The following is a 22,500-nucleotide window of genomic DNA, read 5'->3' as shown; positions in this document are numbered from 1 at the left end:
CGTACAGTCTCAGGGTGCTGGATTTGGGGTGGACCCTCCTTCCTTACGGCGAGCGTACAGTCTCAGAGTGCTGGATTTGGGGTGGACCCTCCTTCCTTACGGCGAGCGTACAGTCTCAGGGTGCTGGATTTGGGGTGGACCCTCCTTCCTTACGGCGAGCGTACAGGCTCAGGGTGCTGGATTTGGGGGGGACCCTCCTTCCTTACGGCGAGCGTACAGTCTCAGGGTGCTGGATTTGGGGGGGACCCTCCTTCCTTACGGCGAGCGTACAGTCTCAGGGTGCTGGATTTGGGGTGGACCCTCCTTCCTTACGGCGAGCGTACAGTCTCAGGGTGCTGGATTTGGGGTGGACCCTCCTTCCTTACGGCGAGCGTACAGGCTCAGGGTGCTGGATTTGGGGGGGACCCTCCTTCCTTACGGCGAGCGTACAGTCTCAGGGTGCTGGATTTGGGGTGGACCCTCCTTCCTTACGGCGAGCGTACAGTCTCAGGGTGCTGGATTTGGGGTGGACCCTCCTTCCTTACGGCGAGCGTACAGTCTCAGGGTGCTGGATTTGGGGTGGACCCTCCTTCCTTACGGCGAGCGTACAGGCTCAGGGTGCTGGATTTGGGGTGGACCCTCCTTCCTTACGGCGAGTGTACAGTCTCAGGGTGCTGGATTTGGGGTGGACCCTCCTTCCTTACGGCGAGCGTACAGTCTCAGGGTGCTGGATTTGGGGTGGACCCTCCTTCCTTACGGCGAGCGTACAGTCTCAGGGTGCTGGATTTGGGGTGGACCCTCCTTCCTTACGGCGAGCGTACAGTCTCAGGGTGCTGGATTTGGGGTGGACCCTCCTTCCTTACGGCGAGCGTACAGTCTCAGGGTGCTGGATTTGGGGTGGAACCCTCCTTCCTTACGGCGAGCGTACAGGCTCAGGGTGCTGGATTTGGGGTGGACCCTCCTTCCTTACGGCGAGCGTACAGGCTCAGGGTGCTGGATTTGGGGTGGACCCTCCTTCCTTACGGCGAGCGTACAGTCTCAGAGTGCTGGATTTGGGGTGGACCCTCCTTCCTTACGGCGAGCGTACAGTCTCAGAGTGCTGGATTTGGGGTGGACCCTCCGTGCAGGGTTAGGAGCTTTCACGTCTTAACATCTGTGTCTGTATCTCATCCTTTGGCAGCTTATTATTCCTGCAGGGTCTGATTACTGGCAGGGCGGAGGGACTTGTTCTTGCCATTGAGCTGCTTCTTAGGACCTGCCTTACTCGTATCCCTGGAATCGCCCATATATGGTCCTTTTTGAAAACAGTTAAGGGGGAAAACAATTTTGAAAAAATGAAAATTTTCTAATTATTCAAAAACTGCTGTAACAAACGCTGAATTATAGATATAGTTTCTACTAAATAAAGATACAAAGACATGGGGAGGAGCAAAGTGGTTCAACAGCCCATAAATACATGAATGACGGAGAATGCTAACAGGATGCTACATGTTAGCATCGGGATAATGCTAACTGTTAGCTAACGCTAGCTACAACTGCCATTTTTTCACTTCTACTGAACAATCTGCTGTGAGTAAATATCCACATGTGCCCGATTTACACCTGACTTTATTTATGTGATAAATAAGTTGATGTTCCACCAGAAAATGGCTAAAAAGAGTAAAAAATTGTGTTTCTCTAAAGATTCTATTTTCCCCCTCGGCGAAGCCACGCCCCCTTCGATGACGAGATGCGTCTGTAGCTATTTGGCCGTAGCCGCTTTCCTTGTCGCCTCTTCGAGGTTGCCATTTACTTGTGGGATTCCGAGGTACTTGTAACTGTCCTCAGTGTCTGCTATTGTTCCTTCTGGGAGTGAGACCCCTGTCCTGCTGAAGGTGAGACCCCTGTCCTGCTGAAGGTGAGACCCTTGTCCCGCTGAAGGTGAGACCCCCGTCCTGCTGAAGGTGAGACCCCTGTCCTGCTGAAGGTGAGACCCCTGTCCTGCTGAAGGTGAGACCCCTGTCCTGCTGAAGGTGAGACCCCCGTCCTGCTGAAGGCGAGACCCCTGTCCTGCTGAAGGTGAGACCCCTGTCCTGCTGAAGGTGAGACCCCTGTCCTGCTGAAGGTGAGACCCCTGTCCTGCTGAAGGTGAGACCCCTGTCCTGCTGAAGGCGAGACCCCTGTCCCGCTGAAGGTGAGACCCCTGTCCTGCTGAAGGTGAGACCCCTGTCCTGCTGAAGGTGAGACCCCTGTCCTGCTGAAGGCGAGACCCCTGTCCTGCTGAAGGTGAGACCCCTGTCCCGCTGAAGGTGAGACCCCTGTCCCGCTGAAGGTGAGACCCCTGTCCTGCTGAAGGTGAGACCCCTGTCCTGCTGAAGGTGAGACCCCTGTCCTGCTGAAGGTGAGACCCCTGTCCCGCTGAAGGTGAGACCCCTGTCCTGCTGAAGGTGAGACCCCTGTCCCGCTGAAGGTGAGACCCCTGTCCTGCTGAAGGCGAGACCCCTGTCCTGCTGAAGGTGAGACCCCTGTCCTGCTGAAGGTGAGACCCCTGTCCTGCTGAAGGTGAGACATGTAGAGCAGGTGACTGATGGGGGCCCCGTTCCTGAGCCGGGATCCATAGCCAGTCTTGTTGATTATTTGTGTGGGAACAGAATAAAACAGAATAAAACAGAATAAAACAGAATAAAACAGAATAAAACAGAATAAAACAGAATAAAACAGAATAAAACAGAATAAAACAGCAGCTCGTCCGCTTTCCAAACATGCAGCTGTTTGTGTGTGAGCGTTACACGAGTGTGTTTATCCGGGTTTGAAATAAATTCACTTTTGCACAAATGAAAGGGAACAAAAAGACAGAAACCCTGAGTGAAAACAGCAGCGTCAGGTTTTACTGATGTGAAACACATTTCAAAGGGTCGAATGAAATGCTTTTGAGCAAGTTAGAGACCAGGGGAGTTTAGAGGCTTCTTAACCTCTTAACTCCCGCCTGAACCGAGAGCATTTGCTCCAGTTCAGCTTTACCCAAATCCTGTAGGCCAGTGTAACACCTCATTTGAAAGCTGAGACCTACAAAACTCATCTAAATGGATCTTTTTCCTCACGTCATCAGATTTTTTTCCATCTTTTTTTTTTGGGGGGGGGGGGGGTCAACTCATTTTTTTGTCCTTTTTTTTTGTCTTTTTTAGGTCTTTTTTAGGTCATTTTTTGGTCACTTTTTTGTCACATTTCCATCATTGTTTTCGTCTCAGTTTTGTTGCTATTTTCACAGCTTTTTCCCAGAAGCTTTTGGATTGGGGTAAAGCCAAACTGGAGAAAATGTGCTCGGTTCAGGTGGGAGTTAAGGGGTTAAAGAAAAATGAGCCAGACTTTTCAAACGTAGAGATTTCAACGTGTTTTTTGTTGTTGTTTTTTAAAGAAAAGTCAAAAATATTCCAAACATTTAAAAAAAAAACTAAAAATAAATATATATATATATATTTTAAATGTCTAAATTTCAGTCATTGCTACGTCCCTTGCTCCGATAACGATGACGTCGCCCGCTCCGATGACGCTGCTCTCTGATCGTTTGGCTCCTCCCCCCTCAGCCCCTCCCTCCACACGCCCGCCGCCGTCACGCCGCCCTCTGATTGGTCGGGCAGGTGAGGGGCAAAAGTCACCCGGAGGCTGCGGGGGGCGGAGCTCTGGTCGCCGTGCGTCAGGAGCCCCGCCTCCCTGCACAGCATCAGCCGCGCTGTCAGCTGATTGGACCAGGCCAGGCCGAGGGCGGGGCCGAAGGACGAGGGGGCGGGGCTGAAGAGAGAGAGAGAGAGAGAGACGTTCAGCAGGTTATTTTTGTTCAGATACAACATAGAAATAAAAAGGAGACGCGTCATTCAGGCCTTACACATGCGGACAGTTAGCAAAGAAGCTACTCCGTACACTTCTCAGGTTCCATTAGCCTCCTCAGTGCATTTTCACTATAGCCATTAGCATTAGCCACCAAACATCTCAAATTATGAACCATTCAGATGTTTTCAGCTGTCGGCCCATCGACCACATTTAGGGGCAGGCCCGCCTTGTCCAACGGGCTAGCAGGGGCTGGAGCCCAGGGGCCTACTATTGTCAAGGGCCTATCAGAATTAAAGAAAAAAGGAAAAAGAAAAGATGATTCGTCGATTTCCATGTCAATCACTTCACTTCACGCTGTGTACCTGGAGTAGAGGCCCGCCCTTCCTGGCCCAGGGCCTATCAGATATAATCGAATTCCATAATATTGTAATGTGTTTGTTTCACCTGTCAATCACATACTGCAGCGTCAACTGACCGATTGGCTAGAATTGGTCATAGCATCGCATTGATACTATGACAAATTCTAACCAATCCAAGCGCATAGAAAGACGTAACTTCTGTACGTAACGCATCTATTCACTTTCACACTTCTTGATGGCGACTCGTAGCGAGGGACAGAAATGTCAAGGAAGGAAAAGTTTGAGAGCGGTGCACAGAAAAGAAAGACGCAAAGGAGAAGGAGCGTCGTGATAAAGAACTGATGAGCCATATGCCGAAGCTAACGGGCTTTTTAAAATCAACACCCAGAGGTGGAACCAGCGCCGCGGACGCAGGCTCCTCCACAAGCCTCGGCGAACTGGCACCCGCAGCCGCTGCAGCAGCGCCCCTGACACGGGAGGCGCAGGCGCAGCTGACAGCGAGAGCGAAGAGGAGATTGTTGGCTCTCAATCCGGTGAGGAGGAGCTGCTAGAGGAGGTGCCACTGCCTTCCCCGTATAGCCAACCCAGCCTTCAACCAGTAGCTATGCAGCTGCCATTTCACCGCTACGCCCAGACGAGTCGGGGGGGAAAGCGCGGACCAGTGAGGAGCAGAGAAGGAAAAAGGACCAGTGAGGAGCAGAGAAGGGAAAAGGACCAGTTAGGAGCAGAGAAGGAAAAAGACGCCGCTGAAGCAGACACTCCTCCCGCAGCAGGAGGAGGAGTGGAAGAGGACTCGAACATCGTGGACCCTTTTAACTCAGACCCTGTTCGATGGCTGGGCTCCTTTTCAAAGCTTTCATTGGTAAAATCTCGCCTGAGGTCAGGGATGCACCGAGAGAGACTTAGCCGTCTTTCACTGATGTCACTTGAAAATGACATTGTTCGTGACAACACATTGCAAGATGTCCTTTAACATTTATTTTTGACACATGTAGGAGTTGCAGGTTGGGTTTTTTATGGGATTTAGGGCTAGGGTTTGTGCTGAGGGGGGGCCTACAATTCTGTTCAAGCCCCAGGGCCTATGGGTAGGTTAAGGTGGGCCTGTTTAGGGGAGGGGCCAAAGCCTCGCTAGAAATCATTAATAAATGCACTGACCTTTGTATGATTTATTTTAGATACAAATAAGCGTCTTAAAGTGTCCTCCGAGTTACATGCTAAATGCTACATCATGTTAAAGTTTGGGCTTTTCATGGGTCTGAGTCACAAATACACATGTAATGGACATTAAACATGTACATGATAAAGAAACCACAGGACAGTTTATAAATACCGTGAAACACGTCACACTGTATTGTAGCTGCCTTCACTTTTCAGTTAGCGTCGCTAGCGTCGTTAGCATCGTTAGCATCGCTAGCGTCGTTAGCATCGCTAGCGTCGTTAGCATCGCTAGCGTCGTTAGCATCGCTAGCGTCGTTGGCATCTTTGGCATCGTTAGCATCGCTAGCGTCGTTAGCATCGCTAGCGTCGTTAGCATCGTTAGCGTCGTTAGCATCGTTAGCGTCGTTAGCATCGTTAGCGTCGTTAGCATCGTTGGCATCGTTAGCATAGTTAGCATCGCTAGCGTCGTTAGCATCGCTAGCGCCGTTAGCATCGCTAGCGCCATTAGCGTTGTTAGCTCCGCTAACAGCAACGAAACACTTCCTGTTGTCCCGACAAAATAAAAGGCGTCAATGTTCCAGCCGCTGGGAGAGGGTTTGCAAGAAAAGATTAAACCACTCGGAGACGCGTTAGTCGGTTCTAACGGCCGACACAGTGTTGTTCCTCCTGCATTATAACGTCTAACGCGGCTCCTCGTTGTTTAATCCGCTTATACCAGGGTCCCACAAACCTAACATTTATAATAAATGTGTTTTTCATTGACTAAAGTCACTAAATCTGCCAGACTACGGGACTATTTTGTGTGGGTTATTAGCCGGTCACTGAAGGCTGGTCTCAGAGCGAGTCATTCTCCGCAGCTATTACGAGGATCTCAGTCAGGCTCAACGACACAACATCAGCACAGAATCACAACACAACAGGACTAACCCGGAAACACTTTTCCCTGAAAAAATGACAAAAAAATGACAAAAAAATGACAAAAAAATGACAAAAAAATGACAAAAAAATGACAAAAAAATGACAAAAAAATGACAAAAAAATGACAAAAAAATGACAAAAAAATGACAAAAAAATGACAAAAAAATGACAAAAAAATGACAAAAAAATGACAAAAAAATGACAAAAAAATGACAGAAAAATACAAAAAAATGACAAAAAATGACAAAAAAATGACAAAAAAATGACAAAAAAATGACAAAAAAATGACAGAAAAATGACCAAAAAATTACAAAAAAATACAAAAAATTACAAAAAAATGACAAAAAAATGACAAAAAAATGACAAAAAAATGACAGAAAAATGACAAAAAAATGACAAAAAAATGACAGAAAAATGACCAAAAAATGACAAAAAAATACAAAAAATGACAAAAAAATGACAAAAAAATGACAAAAAAATGACTAAAAAATTACAAAGAAATGACAAAAAAAGACAGAAAAATGTAAAAAAAAAAATGATCGAAAAAATACAAAAAAATGACTAAAAAAATGACTAAAAAATGACTAAAAAATGACTAAAAAATGACAAAAAAATGACAAAAAAAGAAAGAAAAATGTAAAAAAAAAAAAAAAAGACCGAAAAAATACAAAAAAATGACTAAAAAAATGTCAAAAAAAATACAAAAAATTACAAAAAAAATACAAAAAATTACAAAAAAATTACAAAAAATTACAAAAAAAAAGGGTAATCTCCGCAGCCATTACGAGTCATTCTCCGCAGCTATTACGAGGATCTCAGTCAGGCTCAACGACACAACATCAGCACAGAATCACAACACAACAGGACTAACCCGGAAACACTTTTCCCTGAAAAAATGACAAAAAAATGACAAAAAAATGACAAAAAAATGACAAAAAAATGACAAAAAAATGACAAAAAAATGACAAAAAAATGACAAAAAAATGACAGAAAAATACAAAAAAATGACAAAAAATGACAAAAAAATGACAAAAAAATGACAAAAAAATGACAAAAAAATGACAGAAAAATGACCAAAAAATTACAAAAAAATACAAAAAATGACAAAAAAATGACAAAAAAATGACAAAAAAATGACAGAAAAATGACAAAAAAATGACAAAAAAATGACAGAAAAATGACCAAAAAATGACAAAAAAATACAAAAAATGACAAAAAAATGACAAAAAAATGACTAAAAAATTACAAAGAAATGACAAAAAAAGACAGAAAAATGTAAAAAAAAAAATGACCGAAAAAATACAAAAAAATGACTAAAAAAATGACTAAAAAATGACTAAAAAATGACTAAAAAATGACAAAAAAATGACAAAAAAATGACAAAAAAAAATACAAAAAATTACAAAAAAAATACAAAAAATTACAAAAAAATTACAAAAAATTACAAAAAAAAAGGGTAATCTCTGCAGCCATTACGAGTCATTCTCCGCAGTTATTACGAGGATCTCAGTCAGGCTCAACGACACAACATCAGCACAGAATCACAACACAACAGGACTAACCCGGAAACACTTTTCCCTGAAAAAATGACAAAAAAATGACAAAAAAATGACAAAAAAATGACAAAAAAATGACAAAAAAATGACAAAAAAATGACAAAAAAAATGACAAAAAATGACAGAAAAATACAAAAAAATGACAAAAAATGACAAAAAAATTACAAAAAAATTACAAAAAAATGACAAAAAAATGACAGAAAAATGACAAAAAAATGACAAAAAAATGACAAAAAAATGACAGAAAAATGACCAAAAAATTACAAAAAAATACAAAAAATGACAAAAAAATGACAAAAAAATGACAAAAAAATGACAAAAAAAATGACAAAAAAATGACAAAAAATGACAAAAAAAATGACAAAAAAATGACAAAAAAATGACAAAAAAAATGACAAAAAAATGACAGAAAAATACAAAAAAATGACAAAAAATGACAAAAAAATGACAAAAAAATGACAAAAAAATGACAAAAAAATGACAGAAAAATGACTAAAAAATTACAAAAAAATGACAAAAAAAGACAGAAAAATGTAAAAAAAAAAATGACCGAAAAAATACAAAAAAATGACTAAAAAAATGTCAAAAAAAATACAAAAAATTACAAAAAAAATACAAAAAATTACAAAAAAAATACAAAAAATTACAAAAAAAAAGGGTAATCTCCGCAGCCATTACGAGTCATTCTCCGCAGCTTTTACGAGGATCTCAGTCAGGCTCAACGACACAACATCAGCACAGAATCACAACACAACAGGACTAACCCGGAAACACTTTTCCCTGGAAGGAAACACCGATATGCGGCACTCGTGGGCACCAGTTATTTACCCTTTACAAGGTATTACGCCTTTATCTGGTTCAGCTGTGTCACGTGTTGCTATGGCGACGCCACAGCGGAGCGACATCCCAGTGATTTAACTACCGGACCAGGCAAATCGACACAAATCTCGTTTCTCTTCGTTTTCCTGGTCGTTTTGCTCCAATAGAAATAAAGTTCTGTCTCTAACGGTGGCCTGGTTCCACTAAAGGCCTGGTCCCAGATGTCCTGGAGTAAATAAAGGCCCGGGCCTGTATTAGAGCATTTACGGTACTCGAGTCTGAGTCTTACCCCGGTCCCTGGTCCTGCTGCTGGTTCACCAGGTCCACCGCCTGAAACACCGTCACAAAGATCAACACCTGGAAAACCACGGATCCAAAATGGAGGAGGTCTGACCTGGTTTATGCAGAGCACGGCGGCGCCGAACTGGCGGCTGATTCGCTGGAGCTCAGAGGAAACGGCCAATAGCTGCCGGTGCCTCTGCAGCCAATCACACGCCTCGAACTCCGAGCGGAACAGAGCGGCCACCGAGTCCACCACCAGGAGGCGCACCAGGCCCCGAGAGAGGAGCAGAGAGACACGCTTCAACAGGCAGGAGAGGAGCGAGGGCTGAGGAGCAGAAACACAGGTAAATCCACCACCAGGAGGCGCTACAGGAGAGAGGAGAGACACGCTTCAACAGGCAGGAGAGGAGCGAGGGCTGAGGAGCAGAAACACAGGTAAATCCACCACCAGGAGGCGCTACAGGAGAGACACGCTTCAACAGGCAGGAGAGGAGCGAGGGCTGAGGAGCAGAAACACAGGTAAATCCACCACCAGGAGGCGCTACAGGAGAGAGGAGAGACACGCTTCAACAGGCAGGAGAGGAGCGAGGGCTGAGGAGCAGAAACACAGGTAAATCCACCACCAGGAGGCGCTACAGGAGAGACACGCTTCAACAGGCAGGAGAGGAGCGAGGGCTGAGGAGCAGAAACACAGGTAAATCCACCACCAGGAGGCGCTACAGGAGAGAGGAGAGACACGCTTCAACAGGCAGGAGAGGAGCGAGGGCTGAGGAGCAGAAACACAGATCTTTTCCTCGCGTTATTACTGTGTTGTCTCAACTTTTTCATGTTTTATTTTTCTTTTCTTTTTTTCCATTTTTGTCACATTTTTTGTTGAATTTTTGTCACTTTTTGTTGAATTTTTGTCATTTTTTTGTTGATTTTTTGTCATTTTTTTGTTAAATTTTTGTCACTTTTTGGTTAAATGTTTTTCATTTTTTTGCCACATTTTTGGTTGAATTTTTGTCATTTTTTTTTGTTGAATTTTTGTCACTTTTTTGTTGTATTTTTGTCACTTTTTTGTTGAATTTTCTGTCACATTTTTGTTGAATTTTTGTCACTTTTTTGTTGAATTTTTGTCATTTTTTTTGCCACATTTTTTGTTGAATTTTTGTCACTTTTTTATTGAATTTTTGTCACTTTTTGGTTGAATTTTTGTCATTTTTTGGTTGAATTTTTGTCATTTTTTTATTGAATTTTTGTCACTTTTTGTAGATTTTTTTTCATTTTTTGTTGAATTTTTGTCATTTTTTGTTGAATTTTTGTCACTTTTTTGTTGAATTTTTGTCACTTTTTTGTTGAATTTTTGTCACTTTTTTGTTGAATTTTTGTCACTTTTTTGTTGAATTTTTGTCACTTTTTGGTTGAATTTTTGTCATTTTTTTTGCCACATTTTTTGTTGAATTTTTGTCACTTTTTTATTGAATTTTTGTCACTTTTTGGTTGAATTTTTGTCATTTTTTGGTTGAATTTTTGTCATTTTTTTATTGAATTTTTGTCACTTTTTGTAGAATTTTTGTCACTTTTTTGTTTTATTTTTGTCACTTTTTTGTTGAATTTTTGTCACTTTTTTGTTGAATTTTTGTCACTTTTTTGTTGAATTTTTGTCACTTTTTGGTTGAATTTTTGTCATTTTTTGGTTGAATTTTTGTCATTTTTTTATTGAATTTTTGTCACTTTTTGTAGAATTTTTGTCATTTTTTTGTTGATTTTTTGTCACTTTTTGGTTGAATTTTTGTCACTTTTTGGTTGAATTTTTGTCATTTTTTAATTGAATTTTTGTCATTTTTTTGCCACATTTTTGTTGAATTTTTGTCACTTTTTGTAGAATTTTTGTCATTTTTTTGTTGATTTTTTGTCACTTTTTGGTTGAATTTTTGTCATTTTTTGGTTGAATTTTTGTCATTTTTTTATTGAATTTTTGTCATTTTTTGTTGAATTTTTGTCACTTTTTTGTTGAATTTTTGTCACTTTTTGTTGAATTTTTGTCACTTTTTTGTTGATTTTTTGTCACTTTTTGTTGAATTTTTGTCACTTTTTGTTGAATTTTTGTCATTTTTTTATTGAATTTTTTTTCATTTGTTTTTTGAATTTTTGTCATTTTTTTGGTTGAATTTTTGTGATTTTTTTGCCACATTTTTTTGTTGAATTTTTGTCACTTTTTTGTTGAATTTTTGTCACTTTTTTGTTTAATTTTTGTCATTTTTTGTTGAAGGACCCACAGGTAAATCCACCACCAGGAGGCGCTACAGGAGAGAGGAGAGACACGCTTCAACAGGCAGGAGAGGAGCGAGGGCTGAGGAGCAGAAACACAGGTAAATCCACCACCAGGAGGCGCTACAGGAGAGAGGAGAGACACGCTTCAACAGGCAGGAGAGGAGCGAGGGCTGAGGAGCAGAAACACAGGTAAATCCACCACCAGGAGGCGCTACAGGAGAGACACGCTTCAACAGGCAGGAGAGGAGCGAGGGCTGAGGAGCAGAAACACAGGTAAATCCACCACCAGGAGGCGCTACAGGAGAGAGGAGAGACACGCTTCAACAGGCAGGAGAGGAGCGAGGGCTGAGGAGCAGAAACACAGGTAAATCCACCACCAGGAGGCGCTACAGGAGAGACACGCTTCAACAGGCAGGAGAGGAGCGAGGGCTGAGGAGCAGAAACACAGGTAAATCCACCACCAGGAGGCGCTACAGGAGAGAGGAGAGACACGCTTCAACAGGCAGGAGAGGAGCGAGGGCTGAGGAGCAGAAACACAGGTAAATCCACCACCAGGAGGCGCTACAGGAGGATGTTCTCACCAGGTCTGCGGCGTGCTCCACGTAGACGCCGTCGCTCAAGTGCAGCTCGTGGATCAGACTCAGCGGGACGTCCTGACGCAGCGACGGCTGTTCTGAGATCAGCTGCTGCAGCCGCCGTGACGGGAAGCGATCCTCAGTCGACACGTACACGGCGCCTGGAGACACAGAACCGTCAACAAAGGAACCGAAAAGTCCTTTAGCTGTGACTGAGGCTGCGTCTGAAACCATCACATCACAGCCTCTAAGCTCTAACACTGACCTCTGACCCTTGACCTTTCATGGGGTCGACTGTTAGATCTGTGCAGTTCCTGAACTAGAGCTTCAGCTGCATTTGGAACAATCCGTCCGTCCTTAAACAGGGAAAGGGAAGCGCAGTGGCTTATGGGACGGCACATAGCTCCTAATCACCGGTTAGTTAGCACCAGAGCTCCCTATGCTAAAGTGGCTATGATAGTTAGCACCAGAGCTCCCTATGCTAAAGTGGCTATGATAGTTAGCATCAGAGGTCCCTATGCTAAAGTGGCTATGATAGTTAGCATCAGAGGTCCCTATGCTAAAGTGGCTATGATAGTTAGCATCAGAGGTCCCTATGCTAAAGTGGCTATGATAGTTAGCATCAGAGGTCCCTATGCTAAAGTGGCTATGATAGTTAGCTCCAGAGGTCCCTATGCTAAAGTGGCTATGATAGTTAGCATCAGAGGTCCCTATGCTAAAGTGGCTATGATAGTTAGCATCAGAGGTCCCTATGCTAAAGTGGCTATGATAGTTAGCTCCAGAGGTCCCTATGCTAAAGTGGCTATGATAGTTAGCATCAGAGGTCCCTATGCTAAAGTGGCTATGATAGTTAGCACCAGAGGTCGCTATGCTAAAGTGGCTATGATAGTTAGCATCAGAGGTCCCTATGCTAAAGTGGCTATGATAGTTAGCATCAGAGGTCCCTATGCTAAAGTGGCTATGATAGTTAGCACCAGAGGTCCCTATGCTAAAGTGGCTATGATAGTTAGCATCAGAGGCCCCTATGCTAAAGTGGCTATGATAGTTAGCATCAGAGGTCCCTATGCTACAGTGGCTATGATAGTTAGCATCAGAGGCCCCTATGCTACAGTGGCTATGATAGTTAGCATCAGAGGTCCCTATGCTACAGTGGCTATGATAGTTAGCACCAGAGGTCCCTATGCTACAGTGGCTATGATAGTTAGCACCAGAGGTCCCTATGCTACAGTGGCTATGATAGTTAGCATCAGAGGCCTCTATGCTAAAGTGGCTATGATAGTTAGCATCAGAGGCCCCTATGCTACAGTGGCTATGATAGTTAGCATCAGAGGTCCCTATGCTAAAGTGGCTATGATAGTTAGCACCAGAGGTCCCTATGCTAAAGTGGCTATGATAGTTAGCATCAGAGGTCCCTATGCTACAGTGGCTATGATAGTTAGCACCAGAGGCCTCTATGCTAAAGTGGCTATGATAGTTAGCATCAGAGGCCCCTATGCTACAGTGGCTATGATAGTTAGCATCAGAGGTCCATATGCTAAAGTGGCTATGATAGTTAGCACCAGAGGTCCCTATGCTAAAGTGGCTATGATAGTTAGCATCAGAGGCCCCTATGCTACAGTGGCTATGATAACTGCGTCGTTAACATGTCGGTATGAGCCAGGGCTGCAGGGCGTTTAGTCCCACCTGACTGCAGGCCGCCGTGTTGCCGTGGATACTGCACGGACAAACAGATCTGCAGAGCGAGCTGAGTCTTTCCCACAGCGCTGGGTCCGAACAGCTCAGTGACGCCCCCTACAGGCAGCCCCCCGCGCAGCAGGCGGTCCACCACACTGCAGCCCGAGGCCAGAGCGGGAACGTCTGACAGGAGCAGAGCTGGAACAGAAGAAACTAAACCATAAACTAAAACATCACAGGAGCAGAAACTAAAACATCACAGGAGCAGAAACTAAAACATCACAGGAGCAGAAACTAAAACATCACAGGAGCAGGAACTAAAACATCACAGGAGCAGAAACTAAAACATCACAGGAACAGAAACTAAAACATCACAGGAGCAGGAACTAAAACATCACAGGAGCAGAAACTAAAACATCACAGGAGCAGAAACTAAAACATCACAGGAGCAGAAACTAAAACATCACAGGAGCAGGAACTAAAACATCACAGGAGCAGAAACTAAAACATCACAGGAACAGAAACTAAAACATCACAGGAGCAGGAACTAAAACATCACAGGAGCAGAAACTAAAACATCACAGGAGCAGGAACTAAAACATCACAGGAGCAGAAACTAAAACATCACAGGAGCAGAAACTAAAACATCACAGGAGCAGGAACTAAAACATCACAGGAGCAGAAACTAAACATCACAGGAGCAGAAACTAGAACATCACAGGAGCAGGAACTAAAACATCACAGGAGCAGAAACAAAAACATCACAGGAGCTGGAACTAAAACATCACAGGAGCTGGAACTAAAACATCACAGGAGCTGGAACTAAAACATCACAGGAGCAGAGCTGGAACAGAAGAAACTAAAACATCACAGGAGCAGAAACTAAAACATCACAGGAGCAGAGCTGGAGCAGAAGAAACTAAAACATAAACTAAACATCACAGGAGCTGGAACTAAAACATCACAGGAGAAGAAACTAAAACATCACAGGAGAAGAAACTAGAACATCACAGGAGCTGGAACTAAAACATCACAGGAGCAGAAACTAAAACATCACAGGAGCAGGAACTAAAACATCACAGGAGCAGAAACTAAAACATCACAGGAGCAGAAACTAAAACATCACAGGAGCAGAAACTAAAACATCACAGGAGCAGGAACTAAAACATCACAGGAGCAGAAACTAAAACATCACAGGAGCAGAAACTAAAACATCACAGGAGCAGAGCTGGAACAGAAGAAACTAAAACATCACAGGAGCAGAGCTGGAACAGAAGAAACTAAAACATTTGCCCCAATAATTTCTATTTTTGCTCATTTTTTATTATTAATATTTTCCGTATTTTCCTAAATTCCCCCATTTCTTGCCCCAATTACAGGTAAGTTCCCATTTTTCCCTGATTTAGCCAAAAATGCATAATTTTTCCCCCACAATTTCCATTTTTTACAGTTTCTATTTATCTATCGATATATATGTTTACGGGCGGGGTTTACCTGGTTTAGGGGCGGGGTTTACCTGGTTTAGGGGCGGGGTTTACCTGGTTTAGGGAGAGTTTACCTGGTTTAGGGGCGGGGTTTACCTGGTTTAGGGGCGGGGTTTACCTGGTTTAGGGAGAGAGTTTACCTGGTTTAGGGGCGGAGTTTACCTGGTTTAGGGGCGGGGTTTACCTGGATTAGGGAGAGAGTTTACCTGGTTTAGGGGGAGAGTTTACCTGGTTTAGGGGGAGAGTTTACCTGGTTTAGGGGGAGAGTTTACCTGGTTTAGGGAGAGAGTTTACCTGGTTTAGGGGCGGCGTTTACCTGGTTTAGGGGCGGGGTTTACCTGGTTTAGGGGCGGCGTTTACCTGGTTTAGGGGCGGGGTTTACCTGGTTTAGGGGCGGGGTTTACCTGGTTTAGGGAGAGAGTTTACCTGGTTTAGGGACGGGGTTTACCTGGTTTAGGGAGAGTTTACCTGGTTTAGGGGCGGGGTTTACCTGGTTTAGGGGCGGCGTTTACCTGGTTTAGGGAGAGAGTTTACCTGGTTTAGGGAGAGAGTTTACCTGGTTTAAGGAGAGTTTACCTGGTTTAGGGGGAGAGTTTACCTGGTTTAGGGGGAGAGTTTACCTGGTTTAGGGAGAGAGTTTACCTGGTTTAGGGGCGGGGTTTACCTGGTTTAGGGGCGGCGTTTACCTGGTTTAGGGGCGGGGCCTGAGCGGGCGGCGGCTCTGAGCGTCTCCACGTCAGCGCGGCTCAGACCGGTGGATCTCTGCAGCACCGCAGCGTTCAGGGCCAGAACCTCCTCCACCGACAGCGGCACTGAGGGACAGACAGACTGTGACACAATCTGCATAACCCCCATCTTCCTCATAATGTGCGGCGCTAATTGGTCTCTATTTTATTTCATTTAAGTGTGTCATCATTTGTAGTATTTTTACTATTTACTACAGACACAGGTCAAATACAGGTCAACGATTTTCTAAATGAAATTCAAGTGTGACTCACTGACGCCCTCTGCTGGCACAAAGGGGAGCGACATTAAATGAATGCAATAAACCTCTCAGCACGATTCATTTAACCCCTTAACTCCCACCTGAACCAAGCACATTTTCTCCAGTTTGGCTTTACCCCAATCCAAAAGCTTCTGTAACAAAGCAACAAAACTGAGACGAAAAAAATTATGGAAATGTGACAAAAAAGTGATGAAAAAGTGGCAAAAATGTCACAAGAAATTGACAAGAAATTTACGAAAAAAAGACAAAATGTGACAAAAAATGACCATAAAAAATAACAAAAATGTGATAAAAAATGTACGAAAAAAATGACAAAAATTTGATTAAAAAAACGACAAAAATTTGACAAAAAAATGACAGAAAAAGTGACAAAAAATGACAAAAATGTGACAAAAATTTGATTTAAAAAATGAAGAAAATGACAAAAATATGACAAAAATGTGATAAAAATGTGATTAAAAATGGACGAAAAAAATGACAAAAATTTGATTAAAAAAACGACAAAAATGTGACAAAAAATGACAAAAATTTGATAAAAAAATTACAAAAATGTGACAAAAAATGACAGAAAATGTGACAAAAAAATGACAAAAATTTGACAAAAAAATGACAGAAAATTTGACAAAAAAGACTAAAATGTTATAGAAATTTGACTTAAAAAATGACGAAAAAATGACAAAAAATGACCCAAAAATATGACAAAAAAGTTACAAAAATGAGCTGAACACCCACAAAAATGATGGGGAAAAAAAATGATGACGTGAGGAAAAAGGTCCTCTCGGTTCAGGCGGGAGTTAAGAGGTTAACAAGCGCATCACACGGCCTGAATAGGTTTACAATTGCATAATTACAACGATCACATTACTATCGCGAGAGTCTGTTGTAACCAGACTCCATTAATCATCTTGCAAATTTTAGAGCCATTTCTAGCACCGCTCTAGTGACGACAGTAACGTTTACCCTGAAAATAACTTAATCAAACTGCTTTTATCGTGGCCTTGTGCTTTACACCCTCAAGCCGAATTCAACTTTAATATGTTTCGAGTTTAACCGTGAAAGAGTTTCCCCCTAATGCAGTTTTTATTTAATTTACGACACGTTTAGTTGTAAAAAACCTTCAGTTCACAGCGGAGTCTCGGGCAGTACCTCTGCGCAGCGCCGCCTGGATCCTGGGGTTCAGAGCGGGGTTTTCAGCCCATTTCCCCGCGGTGGACATCGCTCTGTGCCCGGGGGAGCAGCTCGGTGCCCGGGGGAGCAGCTCCACGTCCCGGTGAAAGGCTCCGGGTCCTCGTGAAAACCTTTATATTCAGACAAATCCCACAAACTCACAGTTTCCCACCAAAACAAACCAAAGCTTCCGGGTGTTTCTCCCGCCGCGGAGTGACGTCAGGACGAGTCCACTTTCTGACGTAAAGAGTTACATGACTTTATTTTATTTATACATTTCCTGCTTTGATTTTAACAACTCTGGGACATAACGTGAAATAGGAATGATGAAATAAACCTGTGGGAGAGTAATGTGAGTGTGATGTTGCGGAAGTGGACTGGCCCGACTCGTAATGGTACAGTCCACTTCCGCAAACAAAATAACTAATTTATCGTAATGGTTTGGAAATTTGTTTTATTTATTATATATTTGTTTTATTATTATATAGACAAATCTATAACAGTTTATAGCCCAAACGCTTTATTGATTTTAAGAAAAAAAAAGAAAATATTTATTTATTTATTTATTTATTTTTATGGCGAGACACTGCAGTTGAATAGGGATTTTTTTTTTTTTTTTTTTTACAGATATCAATTTGAAACTGTTGCTGTCGATCACTGACATAAATGTGAGAAAAAAATACATAAGAACAAGGCGTTTCATGCATAAAAATGCCCCAAATTTCCCATCTTTTCAGCGACGAAATCTGAATAATGGACACAGCTACATTCAAATGTGTTGTTTAGTTTTTAAAAAAATCTATTTTTTGTGGAAAAATGTGGGAAAATGTAATTTTCGCCTTATTTTTTGACACTGAAAACTAAATAAATGGGGCTTAAGGGATTAAATAATAAAAAATCCCTCTGAAAAAATCTTCCAAATATTGTTCAGTCCAAGGCTGGAAAATGTGAAGCCTTTAGGTCCGACTGACGTGGACATAGCGTCGCCACAATGACAGAAACATGTGTTTGGAGAAAAAGGCCTTGAAATTGTGTTCTCCCATATAAGTCTATGGGGGAACATTGAATCAGCGCAATATTTAAACATGTTTTTGTGAAGATTAGGCATGTTTTCTGTTTCCGGGTGAAAGCTTATATGTTCAGAGACAGATTTGGCCCAAAACCTGAAACCTGAAAAAAAATGTTTTGCCTGTAGTGTCTCCCCTTAAGCAATGATTCGTTAATAAAACCAGTGCAGTGTTTTATTTTTTCGGCACGGTGGCGCAGCGGTTAGCACTCGTGCCTCACAGCTAGAAGGTCCCGGGTTCGATTCCCACCTGGACGGGGCCTTTCTGTGTGGAGTTTGCATGTTCTCCCCGTGTCTGCCGTGGTTTCCTCCGGGTACGTCGGCCATTTTGAGAGACATTTTATACACTGCATTTACAGACCAGCAGAAGGTGTGTCATCATTGTAGTGTGATATAGACTGGTGCTGTGGGACTGACAAAAGCAGAATACCCCCTCTTTAAAGCAGAACACCCCCTCTTTAACATAAAGTGATCAGAAAATCATATTTGACACAAAAGAAAAAAATGGCCCCACCATGTTTTTCCCCATGTGACAAATGACCCCGAGCTAGCTAGCAAACGGCTTTAAACGGCTTGAAAGTGCACACTGTCGTCGTGTCCTTGGGCAAGACACTTCACCCACATTGCCCCCAGTGTCTGCGTACATTGGCGTATGAATGAGAGCGTGAATGGGTGAGTGGATCCTTGCTGTAAAGCGCTTTGAGTGCCTGATGTAGGTGGAAAAGCGCTACATGAGTTGAGACCATTTAGCATGCTAGCTCTAAAACGGCTCAAATGGAAGCGAACGTCTGTGTCTTTCAGATCAGTGTCTTTTGTTTTAGGCTCTAACTAAAGGAAAGCTCTCACTAAAACCAATGGGCTTGTTGCACAATGTGGCTACGCTAGTTCCTCTGAGCCGAAGCTGTGGGCGCTAGTACTTCCTGTTCGTATTCATTTCCATTAAGATTAGCTCAGACCAGTGAGTTCCTGGTAGAAATATTTCCATAGAGGAGACGTGTATGTTTGTGAGGATCAGGGAGTTTGTCTTGAAGCTAATTTAACCTCTTAACTCCCGCCTGAACCGAGAGGATCTTTTTTCCTCACGTCATCACATTTTTTTCCAGCATTTTTTTGTCAATTTTTCATCACATTTTTGTAAAAAAATTGGTCACAATTTTCGTCCCTTTTTTGCCATTTTTTTGTCAATTTCTTGTAACATTTTAGTAATTTTTTGGTCATTTTTTTGTCACATTTTTGTCATTTTTTGTCAATTTTTTGTCAATTTCTTGCCACATTTCCATCATTGTTTTCCTCGAGAAAATGTGCTCGGTTCAGGTGGGAGTTAAGGGGTCAATGCATTACACAACTTGAAATAGTGCCTTTATATATATATTCTTTTATAGCATGTTAGCCTTTAGCTTCAAGACAAACTATCAATCCTTCATGATCACAGGCGTCTCTGATCTGAACTCGTTACATCATGATTTGAACACAGTAAATGATCATCTACCAGGAACTCACTGCCCACAACATAATCTTTAGAAAATATGATTTCTATTCCAGGAAAAGAAAACAGACAGGAAGTCCAGGCGCTCACACCTTCAGGTCAGAGGAACTAGCATAGCCACACCGTGCAACAAGCCAATTCAAATGTGCCCTGTCCTCAGGTCTTCAGTCCAAATGAGAAGAGGAATACCAATACACACATTATATATCATTCCCATCACACAGCGCCCTCTAGTGTGGCTTTAAAATGCAATGTGACAAATAGCCCCAGTCTTCCCTTTTGATCTAAAATCACAAGGGAAATTTCACTTTGGATTAACCTCATCTGGTCTCGTGTCTGGATTCATTTTTAGCATCAATCTTTGGAAAAGTCCAATAGTAAAAGTGAGTTTGGGCGGCCCTAGCACATCAATATAAATACTCTCAAACTAAATCGGCCGCTCTCACAAAAACAATTGTTGAAGTTTTGTTGAATTTTTGTCACATTTTTGTTGAATTTTTGTTGAATTTTTGTCACATTTTTGTTGAATTTTTGTTGAATTTTTGTCACATTTTTGTTGAATTTTTGTTGAATTTTTGTTGAATTTTTGTTGAATTTGTGTCCCTTTTTGGTTGAATTTTTGTTGAATTTTTGTTGAATTTTTGATGAATTTTTGATGAATTTTTGATGAATTTTTGTTGAATTTTTGTTGAATTTTTGTTTAGTTTTTGTGACATTTTTGTTGAATTTTTGTTGAATTTTTGTTTAGTTTTTGTGACATTTTTGTTGAATTTTTGTCCCTTTTTGGTTGAATTTTTGTTGAATTTTTGTTGAATTTTTGATGAATTTTTGATGAATTTTTGTTGAATTTTTGTCACATTTTTGTTGAATTTTTGTCACATTTTTGTTGAATTTTTGTTGATTTTTTGTCATTTTTTCGTTAATTTTTTATCAAATTTTTGTCATTTTTTCATCCATTTTTTGTTAATTTCTTGTGACATTTTTGCCACTTTTCATAAATTTTTCGTCACTTTTTTGTCACATTTCCATCATTGTTTTCGTCTCAGTTCTGTCCCTATTTTCTCACCTTTTTTCCAGGAGCTTTTGGATTGGGGTAAAGCCAAACTGGAGAAAATGCGCTCGGTCCAGGTGGGAGTTAAGGGGTTAAAATGGCCCCAGTCTTTCCCCTTTTGATCTAAAATTACAAGGGAAATTTCACTTTGGATTAACCTCGTCTGGTCTTTTCCAATAGTAAAGGTGAGTCTGGACGGTCCCGTCACATCAACATCAAAACTCTCAAAGTAAATCTCACAAAAACAACATAAATGGTACAAACATCTCTCCTTCATTTCTCCAGAGTCGATTCTTCATCAATAACAACACCAGGTCTAATGACAGAATCGCTCATTAAAAAGCTTCCACCACGTTTTCATTTCAATCTGAAACTTTATTGCTGTGGGCGTGACTTTTGCATGCGTTTGCTGAGCCTGGGAAACCGCGGCGTCCCGGGTCAGTGAAGGCAGCGCCGGTTCAGAGGTAGACGAACTTCTTTTTGACACAACGCCACAAAAACACACGGACTCCGGCTCCGAAGTCACGATGATGCGAGAGCGAAATGTGACGAACTGTTCGGACGAGACGCTGCAGGACGAATGGTCAATGTGGATTAAATGTTAAATTACCGACATATGGTTTAACCTCTTACCACCCGCCTCAACCAAATGCATTCTGTCCTCTTTGGCTGTTATATAGGCCTGTGTAACATCTCATTTGAAAGCTAAGACCCACAAAACTGATCTTTTTCCTCGCGTTGTTGCTGTGTTGAGTCACCTTTTGTATGTTTTTTTAAATTCTTTTTTTTGTCACATCTTTGTTGAATTTTTGTCACTTTTTGTTTAATTTTTGTCATTTTTTGGTTGAGTTTTTGTGACATTTTTGTCATTTTTTCGTCAATTTTTTGTCATTTTTTCGTCAATTTTTTGTAATTTTTTTTCGTCAATTTTTTAATCAATTTTTTGTCACTTTTTTGTCAATTTTTTTTCATTTTTTCGTAAATTTTTTAATCCATTTTTTGTCATTTTTTTTGTCACTTTTTTGTCATTTTTTTGTAATTTTTTGTCAATTTTTTTTCATTTTTTCGTCCATTTTTTAATCCATTTTTTGTCATTTTTTCGTCATTTTTTGCCATTTTTTCGTCATTTTTTTGCCATTTTTTGCCCTTTTTTTAATCAATTTTTTCGTCAATTTTTTGTAATTTTTTCGTCAATTTTTTGTAATTTTTTTTCGTCAATTTTTAATCCATTTTTTGTCATTTTTTTGTCACTTTTTTGTCATTTTTTGTCATTTGTTGTCAATTTTTTTTCATTTTTTTGTAAATTTTTCAATCCATTTTTTGTCATTTTTTTTGTCACTTTTTTGTCATTTTTTTGTCATTTTTTGTCATTTTTTCGTAATTTTTTTAATCCATTTTTTGTAATTTTTTGTCATTTTTTTTGTCATTTTTTTGTAATTTTTTAAGTCCATTTTTTAATCAATTTTTTGTCATTTTTTCGTCATTTTTTGCCATTTTTTTGCCATTTTTTTAATCAATTTTTTGTCATTTTTTCGTCGATTTTTTGTCATTTTTTGTCTTTTTTTTCATCCATTTTTTCATCAATTTTCCGTCACTTTTTTGTCACATTTCCATCATTGTTTTCGTCTCAGTTTTGTCGCTATTTTCTCACCTTTTCTCCAGAAGCTTTTGGATTGGGGTAAAGCCAAACTGGAGAAAATGCTCTCGGTCCAGGTGGGAGTTAAGGGGTTAAAATGGCCCCAGTCTTCCCTTTTGATCTAAAACTACAAGGGAAACTTCACTTTGGATTAACCTCGTCTGGTCTTTTCCAATAGTAAAGGTGAGTCTGGACGGTCCCGTCACATCAACATCAAAACT

At 41.3% G+C, this 22,500-nt stretch overlaps 1 protein-coding gene across 1 annotated transcript; it reads right to left on the bottom strand.

The window, feature by feature from the left end:
- Nucleotides 1–3,453: 3,453 nt before the first annotated feature.
- xrcc3 (X-ray repair complementing defective repair in Chinese hamster cells 3) lies at nt 3,454–17,525 on the bottom strand. The gene is made up of 7 exons (XM_079576870.1): nt 17,020–17,525; nt 15,554–15,679; nt 13,393–13,581; nt 11,716–11,870; nt 8,991–9,203; nt 8,886–8,926; nt 3,454–3,747 (listed from the first exon to the last, which is right to left on the bottom strand). The coding sequence occupies exons 1-7, from the start codon at nt 17,087–17,089 to the stop codon at nt 3,462–3,464; spliced, it is 1,080 nt and encodes a 359-aa protein (XP_079432996.1). The 5' UTR covers nt 17,090–17,525; the 3' UTR covers nt 3,454–3,461.
- Between the last annotated feature and the right edge of the window lie 4,975 nt (nt 17,526–22,500).

The sequence above is a fragment of the Gobius niger genome, assembly GCF_951799975.1.
Source record: "Gobius niger genome assembly, chromosome: 1".
Taxonomy (NCBI): Eukaryota; Metazoa; Chordata; class Actinopteri; order Gobiiformes; family Gobiidae; genus Gobius; species Gobius niger.
This window is presented reverse-complemented; position numbering and strand designations above follow the sequence as displayed.

Coding starts and splice junctions, on each gene's coding strand:
- xrcc3 (XM_079576870.1), bottom strand. CDS start 17,089: ATGTCCACCGCGGGGAAATGGGCTGAAAACCCCGCTCTGAACCCCAGG. Junction 9,204..11,715: donor TGGAGCACGCCGCAGACCTG/GTGAGAACATCC, acceptor TCTGCTCCTCAG/CCCTCGCTCCTCTCCTGCCT. Junction 3,748..8,885: donor CAGCAGGACCAGGGACCGGG/GTAAGACTCAGA, acceptor CTCTCTCTTCAG/CCCCGCCCCCTCGTCCTTCG.